The sequence below is a fragment of the Anomalospiza imberbis genome, chromosome 3 (genome assembly GCF_031753505.1).
Source record: "Anomalospiza imberbis isolate Cuckoo-Finch-1a 21T00152 chromosome 3, ASM3175350v1, whole genome shotgun sequence".
NCBI lineage: Eukaryota > Metazoa > Chordata > Aves > Passeriformes > Viduidae > Anomalospiza > Anomalospiza imberbis.
The window spans coordinates 50,906,113-50,924,005 of NC_089683.1; the positions used below are offsets into that span (position 1 = coordinate 50,906,113).

General features: G+C 33.1%; 1 protein-coding gene across 2 annotated transcripts in view; it reads right to left on the bottom strand.

The window, feature by feature from the left end:
• LOC137470739 (protein broad-minded-like) overlaps positions 1 to 17,893 on the bottom strand; it is a 65,431-nt gene that overhangs the window by 35,400 nt on the left and 12,138 nt on the right. For both annotated transcript variants that reach the window (XM_068184360.1, XM_068184361.1), the window contains exons 12-23: positions 16,369 to 16,468; positions 15,966 to 16,103; positions 14,499 to 14,591; positions 14,102 to 14,244; positions 13,271 to 13,395; positions 12,112 to 12,313; positions 8,674 to 8,756; positions 6,909 to 7,047; positions 6,317 to 6,404; positions 4,758 to 4,876; positions 4,038 to 4,154; positions 483 to 571 (exon numbers count right to left, since the gene is read on the bottom strand). In XM_068184360.1, the coding sequence (XP_068040461.1) occupies positions 483 to 571; positions 4,038 to 4,154; positions 4,758 to 4,876; positions 6,317 to 6,404; positions 6,909 to 7,047; positions 8,674 to 8,756; positions 12,112 to 12,313; positions 13,271 to 13,395; positions 14,102 to 14,244; positions 14,499 to 14,591; positions 15,966 to 16,103; positions 16,369 to 16,468 (1,436 nt within the window). The remainder of the gene's footprint in view (positions 1 to 482; positions 572 to 4,037; positions 4,155 to 4,757; positions 4,877 to 6,316; positions 6,405 to 6,908; positions 7,048 to 8,673; positions 8,757 to 12,111; positions 12,314 to 13,270; positions 13,396 to 14,101; positions 14,245 to 14,498; positions 14,592 to 15,965; positions 16,104 to 16,368; positions 16,469 to 17,893) is intronic.

Here is a 17,893-nt window from a genome sequence, read left to right on the forward strand (position 1 = left end):
GTATAACAGTGTGAGCATCTTTTAAGTGTACCTTTAGTTTCTAGAAATATTAGGAACCAAATGCTACACTCCTTAAACTAATTTTTTTATGAAATAGGTGATAATTAAACAAATACTTAAAAAATAATTTTAAGTACAGGGAGACTACATAAACCAAAATGACATAAACACAGTAAAAATAATTTTAGTATTTTGCTGTCTAGTGGATGTTTTTTACAGTCAAGTAGGCAAAATAACATGCAATTTCTATCATTGCTTCTCATATTACAATATATCCATTTACAGATAATAAGATTAGATACGTCACTGTTCTCATTTGGTAGGCCATTTTTCATTTAATCTTCTTATGGTAAAAAAGGGGGGAATTTCACCTTCATACATAATAAAACCCAAACAATGTTATCTTGTCAGAAGTAACACATCCAAGCATGTTATATCCTATTTAGTTAATGTGACCAGAGAATAAAAAACATGCAACTTACCTCAGACCAAATATATGGGATTGTTCATAATTGAATAAGGAATGAATTTTAGCTTCTGAGTTCAAAATTATAAGCCTGTCAATGATATCCTGTCAAAGAAGAGAAATGTGAAAAACCATGTAGGCTTTTATAATTTATGTACATCATAGTTTCACAGGGATATTTACTATTGAATGAAAGCTATTATTAAAACACAGACTGAAATTATTTCTGTAACAGGAAGTGTTTTCCACACAAAAGTCAACAGCAAAATTGAAGGCAGAAATGGCAAAAACTTCCTAACCACATAGAAGGTTAGGAAAAGAAATCTATTAAAAATATAAACATACAAAAAGATTCTTGCATATCGACTATCCTAATTCTTCTTCAGTATTAAACCACCAAAAAAAATTTAAATTTTTTTTTGTATGTTTGAAGTGTGTAAAGGCCTATTTTAATTAAGAGAATAGCAACTATTTTAGTATAATAACCCTTTCTCACGTTGGTTAATACTACATGCCTCAAGACACAGCCATTTAGTCTTGGTTTAACAAGGCTTGGCTCAGGTGTTGAGGCTTACACCTTTCATCTTGGAGCATCTCATGTAACAGACAATGATTTGTGGCTGCTTCCCACTTTTTCAACAAAGCCAACCCAATTATCTTCCCCTCTGGCTCACTGCATTTGCAAACTGCTTCTGAAAAAAAATATTTAATTAAAAAAAAAAACTAACGAATGAACAAAAACATTCAGTGATGTTATCATGTCAGAGAGAGATTGCTGTGCTATGGTCACAAGAAACAGAGTACAAAATCCTTATGAGCTTTATTTAATCTCAATTAAATACAAAGTTTTATTTTCTCCACATTTTAGAAATCCAGTTTCAGAGACAGAAGAGGGAGTTATTATTCACCTAATTAGATCAATGAGTCATTTCAATAAGATATGAAGGGAAAGTTAAGATTTATACTTCAATGAAATCAACAAAAGCTCTGGTTTTCAACACAGAAAAGTAAAAATCATGAGTAAAACTCACAATAGTAAAAAAAAAAAAGTCTAGAACTTTGCATAGTAAACTGTCTTCATAGAATGTACTCTTATTTAAAATACATACTTTTCCTATTTGATTTTTGGGGCAGTGGGGGAGGCAGCTTTTTCCACATAGTATATTTACAATAAAATTCTCAATTAAAAAACTCAACTTGGACCTCAAGGCTGTTCATAAAATTGATAATGCAAGCAATTGATTTGTTTGGGAATTAAGATTTTTCAACTATTTGTAAATACAAACAGTTAAATGCTAAGACATATTTCTCTGGCATCAACTTCCTTCTCTCATTTATAAATCAAAGCTTGGAGCTGCAAAAGAGTACAAAGAGCAGGCACAGTGAGAGGGCTACTGAGAAAGGAGTGTAAGCTCTGATTTGGGATTTTAGGAAGGAAGGTAATGAACAAGGTCTAACACAGGATTACATCCAAGGAATGTGTGGATAAATCTGCACTGCTCAGCCACAGAGCATAGCTTAAATATTACAGGTCAGGTGTCATCTACTTTGCATACCTAAGACAAACCATCTAAGATTCTCTAGAATCACTGAAGAGAATTACCTGTTCTAACGTCTTTCAAACCTACAGGTCTAGAGGGTACCTTCCAAATTAGATTCCCATGAATATATACACTGCAGAAACTCTCAAAGACTGGATGCAGGCAGAAAACCCTCATTTATGTGTTCCATTCTCTAAAGTAATTTTACATGCCAAACACAGTAAAGAGAAATCTTATATGTATTCAGAAAAGTTCTCCTAACAGCACAAATGAAAATCTGATTAGTCTACAGTTAAAAGTTGTAAAAGTTGTTATCAACTATCACAATTATCAGTTGTTATCAACTGATAATCTGTTCAGTCAATGATACAGCGAGCCAGATAAAAATATAAAGGAGGTAAAAATTTTTAAATCCTTAAATGTTTTAATTCAAGAAATAAAGGATATACAAAAATTAAGTTCTGTGCAAATTCTAGCAAATATGGTTTAGCATAAACAAGTGACATTCTGTGGCAATGTGACACAATTCAGAAATCGAGAAAAAATAAGGCACACAAAGAAGTTAGGTCTTCCAATCAAATCTTCTAGTGGCACAGAAGTTGCTTTTACTTTGCTTCTTGTTGTTGTATCCAGTCAAAATCTTTTAACTTTTGCTTTTCGGAATCACTGCCCAAAAACATGGTCATAACAAACCTGCGTTTCTTCTTAACTTCAGAAGTTTTCTGAGTACTTAGACTCAGTCATTATACATTAAATTAACATTGAAAATCTGACTATTTCCTTTCTGTTAAATACATAGTCTTGGATGCCTATCTTACACAGCTAGGTGTATCTTGGATGGCTAGGCTTACAAAACACACTGCTGTACAGCAGTTAAGTGAGACAAGCCTCATCCAAAACATCTCCTCGGGGAACTTTGAACAATTTTATCAGTATTGACATTTCTAAAAACATAGAATATTTCATAAAAATACTCATGTGCCTCTAAAGCTAAAGTACCACTGGCTTTCAAAAGTTGCAAAAGTCATTCTTGAGATCTACCACAATTTGAATGCTCTCAAATACTTATCATCTTCAGCACACATCTATCTTACTCACTCCAAATTCCTTAAAAAACTTGATAACGGAACAAAGCTATCCATCAGTAAACACAGTAGCATCGAGTAGATTGGAAAAATGAAATTTATCACGCAATTTCCTCCTGAAATCATCAAACCATATTGCAGAAAAGAACTCAAAAATCCCTTCCAAACATAACATATACTATTATGATAAACTGTGTCTAAACAACTTAAAATATCACAAATCCAGAGCCTGTGCTAGACAAAGACTTCAACATAACAGCAATTTAAAGTGCTAACTCATTAGAATAAGAATCTGATTTTAACTGCCACACAAGGTCATAAATTGTCTGTGCTTTGTAGATGAGAAAAAAGCCGTAATTGACTGCAGTGGAATGATTGAATACAAAATAACACTAAATACAGAAATGGTGAAGCTATTTCTCTGAAGTATGTCTTAATCAGTAGCTTTCCAATTACTGATTTTTTCCTTTGTGTGAATTATGTGTCCTATTAAAAAATAGCCTGAGGTATGGCGCTTTTGTATTTTCATTTTGTTTTGGTTTTTTCTTTTATTCTTTTTAAATCCACAGCTAGTGTGATAGAGCAATGCTGTATAAAGTACAAGTATACATATTTTCCAACATTTTCCCATATGTAACTGTATGCACATACAAACATAATTATTTATGTTACTTTTTTCTGTGAAAAAACATAATTCTAACACAAGTTGGGAAAGATCATCTTTAAATTAGGCATCAAAATTTATATTACCTTTAAGATTTCAAAATGAAAATTTAGGTTAATATAAAGTGATATATGTGCATATACTGCCCTCATGCTGTATATAATACAAAATGCAGAAAAATTCAAAATCTTTCAATAGGAAAAAACTTACTCTTTTATAACAATAACATTTTCTGAGGTAAAAATGTCTCCACAGAATTATTTTTCCTTCAAAATACTTACAATTATACCTGTGGGTACTTCACGGAATGAGTACATGGGTTTATTTGGTATTTCTCGTTTACTCAGGAGCTCAAAAACTGCTGGGTAAGTGAGCAAGTTTACCAGAAACAAAAAAAACTAGAGAAAGAAAAAAAGGAGGGACAACAGGGAATATTAATCAGTTAAGTGCAACCAGGTAAATGTTAGCAATTATTTGCCATTTACATTAATTTTGTTCTTATCCTTTACATGCTCAACTTAACATAAATAGACCTGTCCAAAATAAGACTGTATACCCTGGCAGGCATCTATGTAATCTAAAAGGGCAGTAGTGTCTGAAGTATCTATTATCTATCAAATTGTACATGCAATTCTGAGAATTACACAATTTCATTACCACTTAATTTTAAAATCTTGAGACAAAGATTAATCTAAAATGTCACTCTTCCTGATTTTATTACAGTAATCTCGACATAAACTGATGGCCAGCACTTAAGACTTAGTTTTGTCATGATTTCTATTCATTATATCATAGTTAATCCTTTGCATTGCGAACTGCCATGCAACACAAGAATCCTGTATCAGTCATCATTTAACTAGTGTATTATACTAATTTTGACACATGTGCCAAGAAGCAGGTATAGCTGTAATAAAAAGTTTACAGAAAAGTATGTATCATCCTATCTGAACCACAGCACTGTTTCTTTCCATACAAAAGCGCAAGATTAAATCATTTCTCACCTTCTGACAACTTTGGTCAATAGGGTCAACTGGAATAGATTTGGGTTGGGTTATTCTCAAATCATCTTTTCCACACTCCAAAAGAGCCCATAATTCAGTTACAAGTGTCTTTATGAAGCCTAAAACAAATGTTTGTTCAAATAATGAGTTTCATATTAAAAATATTTTACACCACAACTCTAACCAAGATTTGCAAAATTCTCTGTACTGAAGCCTGAAATTTCACAACACAGATTGCCTTAGTGTTACTTTTCCTGCTATTCTCAATCCTTTAATCAAAACCACCTTTCTAGAGCAGTCTGCTTATGTTCAATCTACAGTCTGCAGCAATGGTTTCCAAAGACAATTACACTAGAGTAGGATTATATTTATATATCTTCTATGTAAATGAGCTTCTGACCTTCTTTGAAAAGTTAACTGCAATGGATCAAGGCTTAGCTAGTATTGTCTCTGTGGTTCTAAAAATACAGATTCACTATAACTCATTAATAAATTATACCCTACCACAGTGAAAAGGACTAGAAAAACCCCAACTTTAAGAGAAGCACTACCAGCTGAATTTAAATTGTTAAAACTTAAAATGTTAAATATTTAAATAGAAGGGGAAAGAGCCATCTAACTCTGAAATCTTCAAACTGGGTTTGAAAATCAATGCTGATTATTTTCAGTATATCATTTGTCCCTGATGCCAAAGGGCATAAATGGGCCATAAGAAGCAATTTGGCTGAAAACCTTACAACAGGACAGATGGGTAACTCCTCAGTGGATCTGCTCCCTGCTTTGTGAAAAATCCAGAGGCATAAATAGTAACTAAGAAACAAATCAGTTTCCTTGACTGGCAGAATTTGCCTGCCTTTCTGACAGTCTTTTAGTCAACACCAGCCACTTCTGGATTCTCAGAGAGATGATTTGCAACTTTTGTACCTCATGGACTTCCTTAGCAGCCTAAGACATTACCTTCATTTTATTGATGAGATTCTAGTTTTAACAGAATGGCTACTTGGACTGTTGATTATATGCTAACAGTTGGGTTATCTGAGATTGACTCCGAAGGGACTTTGTCTGAATTGACAATTCTTCTTGCACCACAGTCTCTTTTATATCTCACTAATGTGTAACTGCACCAGTGACAGTTGGGCCCTTGCAGCTCCTCACCCTTTGAGCAGTCAGTAACCATGGAAATGTACATAAAAATTACAGACATCAACAGTTATTAATTCTGATCTGCAGATCAATAAGAAGCAAACTTATTTTTAAACAGTACAGATGCCTTCACACACATACAGGAAATTTCTGGAAATCCAAACTAGTGAAGTAAAGATTTTGCACAATATCAGAAAAAAAAAAATAAGCCCTAAAATGCTGCATCAAGACTAATGAATGACTTGAAAGCTGGAGAGAATTTCCATCAAGAAATAATTAACAAACATTTAGGAGTTTTTGTTAATACTGTATAATTATTTTACACAGTTGATCTTTTTTTAACATCTTTCTCACTGTCTTTTTCCAAAATGAAGGACTACAGCGTGCACTCATAATAACATTATCCTTCAATTTACCTGAATTCTGCAGAGCCACTGCAGCCATTGGTGTTGTTGCCATTTGTGTAACAATGATTCTATTACCAAAATCTTCATATTCATTTGTCTGTTGATAAGAAGTATAAAAGTGCAGTGTTAGTTATTCAGAAGACATGAAACTCTCAAATGATCTATTAAATATTGATCTTTCTTACACTTGTTTACAGAATTTAATCCACTTTATGTTTAGACTTGAACAGTTCATGGATATTATCCTCTACAGACGTACCAGGGTCAGATTCCTAAACAAACATCTTTATCAAGTATCTTATAAAAATTTAAACACAAAATACTGTGGTTGAGACATGCAATATAAGCGAATAAAACCATTAGAATTATAATGTTTTTGTACACATTCAGTAGGATGCCTTTGGCATTGCTTTTTTTGTCCTAAAAATGCACATTATGTGATTTTTTTTTAATATTTCAACCTTTGTCTAGCATATTTAGGTTTCAACATGACCTACCAACATTGTCTAAAAAAATTTGCACTTAGAAGAACAGAATTTTTTTTTTTCTAGCATTTCAAACTTTACAGTAAAAAGTAAACTACAAAGACTCCAATGCTTACCAGGATTTTTTTGGATAAACTGTTAAACATAAAGTTCACACAGTCATTCATGGCATCTGTACTATGAAGCAGAAATAGTCCTTTGGGTGTCGTAGAAAAATTTAACAAGGCATCTAACAAAGTCTCTTCCCATAACAAGCTGCAAGAGTAACAAAATAGTAATTAAAAACTGTATGTAAAATAGCATGGGAAAAAAGAATAAATACAATTCCTAACTTTGAAAAACAACAGTACTTTACTCACTGGAGTCTATGCTTCATTTATAAGCTTATATTAGATTAAAAAAAGCACTTGGGAAAAAAGATAATATACTAGACTGCATCTTGTGTGAACATTCAAACTCAGCGTGGCAAAACTAAGGTTAGTTAGGAGCACAGAGGAGAAAGATGAGGTAATGGGGAACCCAAAAGACCTGTGATATCCTTAAACATATGTATGACTTACAATCTGACTCTATACAGTCTTAAGATATTAATATGGTAGTTACACATTGGTAAAACAGGCACAGAATTTCTCAACAATGTAAAATGAGGGACTCACATTTGAGGAGCTAAAAGTTTCTGCAAGAAATTGGTATAGAATTACCAAAAAAAGTGCTATATTTACACAATAGCTTCACATACTAAGAACAGTAAATGGAAAATCAACATTGTCCTGAATTTTCAGACTGCCAAATACTTGCATATTTCTCATCTTAATGAACAGAAACTTTTGTGAAGGGACATTAGGTTTCAGTATAAAAGGAAGGATACCTTTCACTTGGTATCAGCCAAAATGCTGCCAATATTGCTACATAATATTTTGAAGGTGTAAATATGATTCATTAGAACAGCATTTTAAATTAGCAACACATCAAAGGCATAAGATAGACAGCTATTTTGTTCTGTGCTTTCTAATTCACATTTTCCTCAATCAAATTCTTTAGTCAGAGAGAATAAACTGTAAGTCAATTTTACATAGATCAAACACCATTCTATAAGCCAAGAAAGTTCTCAAAGGTCAGGAAGAATTTTGTAGCTCTACTGAGACCTATGCTAGGATAGTTTCTCTACCTACCACTATCCTTTTGGCAAAAAAGACTGTCCTGGGTTTGGATGGGATAGAGTTTTCTTCTAAGTAGCCAGTAGAGTGCTGTTTTTTGGATTTAGGAGGAGAATAATCTTGGTAACATACTAATATCTTAGATGTTGCCAAGTAGCACTTATCAAAGTCCAGAACCTTCCAGTTTCCCATGCTGTGCAAGTGAGCAGTTACACAAGAAACCATGAGAGAACACAACCAGGAGAACTGAGCCAAACTGGCCAAGAGGATATTCCATAGCATGAGAAGTCATGCTTAGTACAGAAACTACAAGGAGCTGGCCAGAAAGTTGGCCAAGAATCACTGTTAAGAGATGAGCTGGGCATCAGTCAGAGGGTAATGAGCAATTGAGTTGTGTGTCACTTGTTTCTCTTGTGCGTTACTTCTCTCTCTCCTTTTCATTAACTATTAATGTTATTATTACCATTAGTAGCATTACTATTATTAGCATTACCATATTTTATTTTGTTTAAATTATTACACTGTTTGTATCTTAACCCATATTTTTTTTTTTCTCCTGATTCTCCTCTCCATGCTATTGGGATGCAAATGGCTGTGCAGTATTTAGTTGCCAGCTGGAATCAAACTACAACAAAGACATGGGGTTACAAGATGTCTCAATTGTAGTTAAAGCATCAGTGTGTGTTCACACTTATACACGTGCATAAATGAAGTACCAAGTTACCTGGATTTTGATTCTTGACTTATTGATGAAGTGGAGTCTGTGTCAGTTACAGGAGTAGGGACTCTTTCTGAAAGCAAACTTGTCTGTAAAACAAAAATAAATAAACTTCTCCTTAATGTTTATTTACAGAATTTTTAAACAAGAGATCTTGTTCATTCTCTTGTTATATACAAAAGGAAGAAACCACAGTGATTCAATTATACTCCAGTCTTTGGTACAGAATACACTATTCTTTTATATTGTTTTTATTCCAGAAAAGCTTATTTTTTTACTTCTTCCTTGGGTATAAACAACTTTAAAGCAGTACATTTTATTTTTTTATTAGAATTCTTAAATAAACCCCTTTACTTTCCGACTGGAGACTCCCAAATCAAAAATCGGTATTTAAGAGAAAAAAAAAGGAAAAAAGGAAAAATTGTAACACAGCTCTTTATTCCATTTCTGTCACAGGCAATGGAAATAACAGCCTCTGGAGTCACTATGCCAAACTTATTGATTAATTCTGCCACTTTTTATTTTCTTTATTTATAAATTATATAAATTTATCTATATTGGTATGGATGTCATTGGAGTTATAGACATGAATATATGCATACTTTTATATTTGATAATTTAAATTATAATTGAAAATAACTGGCATGAAAGAATGCATATTCAAAATAAATTATTTCAGTTGTTTTATGTTTATGGGATAAAAAGCAAATTACACCATTGAAATAAAAGTGAGAAGTTATAAATTTACTACTTTATAAATGTGATGTAAAAAAATCAACAAAAGATTATTCTATTGAACTAGTCAAACACACTGGATCTGTTGCTCCCCTTTTATTATCATCTTTATAAATTCTGCCTATGAATTTCATCAGAATCTGCCAAGAAAAAAAGTAATTTCTTTCTCCATCAGTCTTAAAACTCCAGGAGACATGTAAAAGAAAAGGATACAAATTACCAGTCCCACCATTAAAAAATTGACACTACCGCTTGGAAAGAATACACCACAGTCCACTGGTTTTGCTACACTATAAATGGCATGATATTTTATAAACTTCAGGTGGTTTAAAACTGAAAAATGACAGAAAATAATTTCAAAAGTAGTAAGATGATGGAGTTGACTTCCTTGTAATAGCTTGTTGATCCTTGAAGTCAAGAATATGTTGATTCTGCTTCAGTTTATATTTGATTACCATAGTGAAGTGAAGAAATAGCATTTTGTAGGGTAAACTATGTTTTCACTCAACACATTCAGTCTACTTATCTTGCACATATCAAGACAATTTGTCTAAACTATGTTCTATACCATAATAAGGGATTTTAATGTGGAAAGAAGTATTTTGTAAAAAGTGTAAAAGCTGTGTTTTTTGAAAGAAAGAACTGGAAATGTCCATCAAAAGCTTTCAACACTCTGCCTGTGATAAACATTAAATAGAGTAACAGGCAAGTGGGAGTAAGACTGACAAGTTACACAATAGGAAAGCATCAAAAAAAAGATTGCTAAGTTTCATAAATTACAGCATGGATCAAGTGAACTAAGCTCCTTAATTCAATACAAATCCTAAAGTTTTCAATGCAAGGAATAACGTAAGTTTCAAAACCAACATTCTTCTATGAGAAACAGAATTTAGTGTGATATAATTATGATTTTCAGTAATAATATATTTTATTTTCAAGACAATGTATGGTTTCATGGCAATATTAATACATGAAACAGTGAGAAATAACCTCAAAGTGGTGATTTAAGTACCTTCTATTCATGTTCTCCCTTCTGGTATTTTCTGCCTTAGTTTACATTGTGACTGTATTTTTAAAATATCTCATCATAATAAAAGCATACAATAGAAGCATACAAGAAGAAGGAAGAAAAACTCTTCCATTCTTTTCCCTTGCATTCATTTTCCCTCCCAATTCCTTGCCTCCAGAAAAAACAAATTTAGTCTTTTAGTCCATTCTTTGTTCCAGCTTGATCTGATCCCTCTCTACGATATAAAAAAATAGTCCCATTTTTCAGGGTAAAGTGAATAACACACCTAGACTTTGGTTTTCCACTATGAGTCCTAATGCCTACAGTTTAAATATGTTTTCAGTTAAGCTGGAAACCAAAGTTGAAGATTTGTATGCTACCTTTACTTAAATTGTGTCAATGTTATTTTAATGATTCAAATGTTGGAATTTGCTTCCCTGTGAACTTTTAAAAAACTGCATTTGCAGGATCTGCCACCATTTCTACATCTTAAGTAATTTTTTACAATATGCAAGGATCTTCACACTGCATGTGACTTTCAGAACAATGAAAATAGAACTGATGATGATGAGGGAGTGGAGCATCATCGTTTATGAAGCAAGGCTGAGAAAGATGGGCCTGTTCAGTCTTGAGAAGACACAACTGAAAGGGGACCTCATCAATATCTGTCAGTATCTGAAAGGAGGGTGTCAAGAGGAGGAACTCAGGCTCTTCTCAGTGGTGCCAAGCAACAGGACAAGAGGCAATGGGTAGAAACTGATGCACAAAAAGTTCCACCTGAACATGAGAAAGACCATCTTTACTGTCCAGGTGAACGAGCAATAGACCAGATTCCCCACAGAGGTTGTGGAGTCTCCCCGACTGGAGATACTCAAGAGCCCTCTGGATGCTGTGCCATGTGCTATAGGATTACCCTGCTTGAGCAGGGAGGTTGGACCAGTAGACCCACTGTGGACCCTTCCCATCTTACCCATTCTGTGATAACAGAAAGCAAAATACACAGAACTGTTGGATCCAAGCTCTTTCTTTCATGTAGAAAAAACACTGGACTATCAATCAAACTGAAATTAAAGTACAGAATCTAAACTTCATAACAAATCCATGTACACAGGTAAGACAATAACTCCTGCCTGGCACTTCTCACTATGGTCTCTTGAGAATATTTCAATGCCATCTCATTATTTGAGGCAGGATTTCAGGATCCATGGGTAAGACAGGATCTATAGGACACAGGAGATCTATAGGGCAGGATCTACGGGGCAGAAGGAATTTAAAAAATAATTGCAATCTGCTATTTTTTTCTTTGTATCTCCCACCTGACACAAACCAGCTTAACTAAAAAATTAATAACAGCACATCTCAGGAGCATTTTCTTTCGAAATATCCCAAACCAATAGTGAAGGCAAAATCTGGGATGATCAGTGGTTATCATGACATCGAGTGACTTTGACCATCAAGGACAATGAATGACAGGTCTACCAATGCATCAATAGTTCCTGTTTTAATCTTAAGCATAGAAGTCTCAAATTAAATTTCTGCTAGGTTCACATTCAGAAGGAAAATTTGCAAGTAGAACTTCATTTTTACAACATTTTTAAGTACTATTTAACTACTCAAAAATAATTAACATATAAGAACAACTATTACACAAGCTGAACCTCTCACAGTAAGATTTTTCCCAATCCAAAATCAAACTTTACCTTTCTCCAGGCCTCTGCAATAGATTCATGCAAACCATAAGGAATTAGCATCTGTAGGCCTTCACAAGTTCTGTACATTTGACGGCATACAAAAATGAAAGCTCCTTTAACCACTGGCATGAACTCAGATCCAGATAAAAAAGAAATGTCATCATGAAGAAGTTTTTTTGTGAACTGAACAAGTACATGAGCAGCTGTAGGACTAGAAATAAAATAATACATTTAAAATTTTGGTTTGTAGTAAGCCACGAAACAAATCCTCTGACTAAACTTATTTAAATTTTTTAGGGGAAAAGAAGCTATGGAAAGAGACTAAGACCCACAATAGAGGGACAAACTATGTTACAACTTGTAACACCAGTCAGAAGAAAAGAAACTTACAGTGATGTCACCTTGGCAAATAGTTCTATGCAATGCAAAAAATACATCCATTGCCTTCCACATAACCCACAGGACCACGAACTACACAGACTCTATGTTTTATAGGAGTCCAGTTGGGAAGGCAATTCAGAGATTTCTCCACTTAGAAGATGTACATTCCAAACATTTTCATGACCTAAAGCTTAGCTATTTTCAAAGGCTCATCTCAGTTTTACTGCAGTTAAAGTTTTAGCATCAGCTAACTATATTCCACCCATAGGAACACACTGATCCTAAGTTAGGTACAGAGTTACACATGGCAGCTTCTTATACAAGATCTGTCTCTACTAGATGTATTGAAATGTGAATGCTACATTAAATCTAGCCTTTCAATAAATTTGGTTAGTTTAAATACATATTCTAAAATCAAACAGAAAAATCAAAAAGAAAATTGAAGAAGAGAGGCCTTTGGTCTGAAAAGTAACACTAGAAATATAATGGAATTATATTCAAAGAAAGGAAAGTTCTCATATGAATTAGAAACAAGAAAAACATGAAAATCTCCCTTAGTATTTCTTTACATTGTCATTTCACTTGGTTCTACACATTAAGATCTCTCTCATACATTGCAATACATTCTATAAAACACTTACTACATTAATTTATAATCAGATATTTTACTCAAACAAAAACAAAATGTATCACATTATAGATAAATGAAAGATGAGCAAATGAGTCTCATAAGAACAATGTAATTCATTGAACTGCTCACTAATGCCATCCATTAATGCACTCTTACCTGTCTTTGGCATTTTTTTCATTTTCTCCATAAAGAAGAAGAGAAAGACCATCTTCTGAAGCAGCAATCCTTGCCAAAATATCAGCTACATCAAGTAAAGTAGTTTCAAGGCAGTTTATATACACCTATTTGGAAGAGGGGAAAAATGGAAGCTTTAAATTCAATGGTTTTGTGAAAGCTGTTTTTTCAAGTTTGTCATAGGTATGCAGAAGCTGAAGGTCATCTTTCTGATGATTCCTTAATGTCTTAAACACAGTAAGTTAACAGCTTATGTTCAAATGCCATTACACAGAAATCTTCATCACAAAGGGCACTAATTCCCAATATTTTCATAATCCTTATAAAAATGTTTACAAGGACAAAAAAAACAAAAAAAGGAGAAAAAACCCCTTTTTTAATCAATCCAGAAAATAGTAGCTTTTCATGGAGAACTATATATTTTATTTACACTAGTTGTTTAGAACACCTAACTTACAAGTTGCCAGCTGAATTAAAAAAATAGAAGGAGGTTGCCTTTCAAATAGAAGGTAGAGAAAATATTCATCCACGAAATATCCAAGTGACAACTGAAAAAATCCAAAACCAATGAAAAAATTTAACAGTGTGTTTTTTCCCAAGGAAACAAGTCTCACTACAGCATAATTTTAGCTGCTATTTATAAGACTTCCATGCCAAACCAATCATAGTAACAGACTAAACTATTCAATGAACACTATGATAGTCAATGTATAAAATACCACAGAAGCTACCATATTACATGAGTACATGGAAAATATGGAAAAATTATAACATTCTATACATATAAAAATAATTTGGAAGATTATTACAAACCTCTGTGCCATTCAGCAAACTTTGAACAGGATGAAGCAGGGCATCTATCACTGTGTCCGTATACAAACACTCAGCAGCACATCCTGTTTGATCACAAAAAACCTGCAGAATCTCCATAACAAGACTTTCTGGAGAATAATTTTCTGGTGAACATAAGAAATATTTATTTATATTTTAACTTACACAAATATCTCTATATGATTCATGTAGTTGCTACTGAATTATTATTAATTTTGTTAAGTCCTGATTCAACAGAGAGGGAAGAAGAAAGGGTAAGCATGGAAGGGAAGAGAAAAACTGCACTAATAACAGACACAAATTAAAAATTGTAAAAGATGTTATCATATTCCTCATTATAAATAAATATATTAGTGTATAAATGAAAAAAAGCATTTACCTGTACACGCTGCCAAAGCTGTCTTTGGGTAACTTGGAGAGTAATAAATAAGTTGAACAAATAATACCAACACATCAGTTATGGATACAGTAGCTGTTAAGAGAAAAAAAAAAAAGAAAGTACTTTGTAAATTAAAGACTAAGTTTAATTTTCCAAATAAAAAACAGATTTTGTAAATATATGTAAAGAATACTTTGCTGTATGGAGAAAATCAATTATGTACAAGTTATAAAGCAAAGGACATACATGTCCTTGGGAGTCTATTTAGTATTTCATGATCACCTTATAAGACTTGATCTTGCTCTCAATTTAGCCAATTGAAATTTTACAATGTCTTTCACTGTAACAAACGGCAGCCAACATTTGAAAATAATAGCTGTAGAAAAAAAGCATTACCTTACTATTGGATTAAGCAAAACAACTGGAAATGAGAGAAAGTGTCACACAACTCTTTTTCAGGTCTGAAACAAAAAAAAACAAATGTAGCTAAATGCAAGATGGGAAAAATTGCTCCAAGTTTAATGTAATTATGTTAATAAATCAGCCAATTTGTGAGGAAATAGTTGCTATCTATGAAGCTGAGGACACTATTAAGAAGAGAAATGGCAAGATTGTTATATTTATGGAAAAGAAATAAGCAACCACCATCCCTGGATCTCTGCTGGGTTGGTGTTACACAGGTAATGTATAAAAGACAAAAGCACTTTATTAGTAGACGTTTCTTACTTGCAGCTGCTCTACACTGGATCTATCAAGTCTTGATCCTCTAACCAGAGGGACAAAAGACAAGTCACAGAATGAGTATCCAGTAATGTTTGGAATTCTACAATGAATTAATAGAGACACTAAAGCAATGGAATGCTAAAATTGCCCTCACACACTTCTGTTTGCCAACCCTGCACCATATAGATTTCTCTGTCTGTTAAAGAGCTTTTCCATCTCATATCTTGTGTCCCTATTAACACCTCTGTTCCACAGGTATGAAACTTTTCTTCTACTTTTATCTTAATTAACAAATTAAACTCAGAGCACTTGTTTTAAATTTGCATTTAGCTTGAAATACTGATTTTTCTTTCACACCTGAAAAACAGTTTTGGTCCCTGGATATGTCTCTCTTCCAAGCAATTACATCAAATGGTTTGACAGAAGCTATTGCTCACACCTAGAAAAACTGAATCACTAACACACTGATCCAGCTGTCCTTCAACACAAAATAAATATATTAAAAGTAAAACACAGAAGCAATCCATTCAACTACATTCATCAAAGAATAAAGAACTGCGTGTAGATGCTCATATATAGATACACACACACACACTACCTTTATGAAAGTTTCCAGGCTCAAACTTGGTGAACAAAGTATTGTTCTTCAATATCCACAATATTGCAGTGAAAATATATAAATATATATCAAGAATGGATACAGTTTTTCTGAACAGGTTCCATTTTCCTCAACTCTCCCCCTACCTTTTTTATTTTTCAGCTGTACTGGAAAGAGATTCTGGCCTTCCTTATAGATCAACAATCTTCCTACGAGGCACAGTGAATGAACAAAATAGATGTACTGTAATTCCGGTCCAGTGTAAAAAAAATTCTGCATATCACCTGTAACAATAAAGCAAAAATTAGAACTTTACTGTTGTAGTTTACTTTACAGTACCTAGCTGCTTCCTGCAATACAAGCAGATAATTTTGGATATAAAGACAGCTTAAGTAATTAACCACTGCTATTAGTTTTCTCTTAAAAGACAGTCATACAATATTTGGGGAAAAGAATAGATAGAATGTCTTCCTCTTGAGGTAGCATGCTTAAAACCCTGAAGAATGTGGATGTATGAGCATATAATCTGAGACAAGCAAAGATACTCACTACAGTGCTGCTGGAAAAAGTCACCAACTTTGGAATTTTTATTAACTGCTGCCTTGCAAAATTCAAAATAATCAAGACATTGCTGGACTGCTGCATTAATCTGTGGAATAAAGCACGAAGTAATAAAGCACCTGATAATAACAATAAACACATTCTCTCTTGTATCCAAGTACTGTCCCTTAACACAAGAACTTAAATATCCACTTCACTTCAAGGACTTAATTTTTCAGTGTTTTGGATATATTAACCAAGAGGAGGCAAAATTTTATAGGGCTATTAAAATATATCACCATTATTATTACATTACCACACAACCAGTTCTATACACATAAAGACAGTCTATGAAAAAGAGTAGAGAGAACATGGAAGTGTTTTGAAAAGTCAACAGCAATCTGTGGATGCCCTATTGTCATTACTGCAGAAGATTTTAAATTTCCCCATGTGAAAACCTTTGTCTTGAATAAACTTACTAAACTGTAGGTTTGGTTGCCGGGTGCTGTCAGTGCTATTACTGTTCTTGGTGGTGTATCATTGTCATAGCACTATAATCTAACCAAGGAATATACAAATTTAAAAGCTATAAGCATTGTTGTAGCAAGGAAACAAAAAGCACATTGTCCTGGTTTCAGGTGGGATAGAGTAAATTTCTTCTATTTTCTTATGATCTGAAGAGAATAATTAGATTTATTACAGCTCGGATCTGCCAAGATTTATTCACAAGTGTTAATATGAAGACATACACAATTAAAAAAACCCAACCTTAATCGGATGTTTACCCTTGCTTATAAATTAGAGTAGACTACCCTTCTTATGGACTTTTTATTACAAACTCTTTGTTGCATAGATCATGCTTTATTCTATGTCCTGTTCTATGCACACAGATAGAAAAGATAAAGGTCTCTCATAGTTGTCTGTGCCCTTTTCTTCATCTTAAGGTTTTATTGGTCCCATATATTTTACATTTGATTTCATTTGTATGACAAGATTTTATAAAACATAGCCAAGTCCTGTTTATATGAATGGATCTCACATCTACAGTGGTCTTATTAGGAACAATGAAAATTCTACCGTAGTAAGGAGATCTGCCCATACAAAATATATGATAGCATTAATATCAGTATTATTAAATGTATTTTCCCAGTTTGATTTATCTTGCTGACTTTAACATTAATGCTTCAGAGAATACAATGGCCGTTTTTTTGGGCCCTTTTCAACAAAAATCCAAATTTAGCTCAGTGTATTGATCGTATTTATCATGCACCATTTGTCATTTTTATGCTTTTTTGGAAATAATTCTAAATATGAAATACAAAAAATTCACAACTTATAATCCTAAGTAAACACATGCAATAAAATATCCAAATTCCCCTTACACAGAGCTAGCCATAGGCGCTTCTTTGCATTTATCAATCCATTAAAGCAAAGAGAATTTTTTTTTTTAATTAAAGAAAAAAAAATTGTCCAAACCACTATGTGGAAAAAAAGACTAAGTTGCAAGTAAACTTGCCTTGGTAATTCCTAGAAT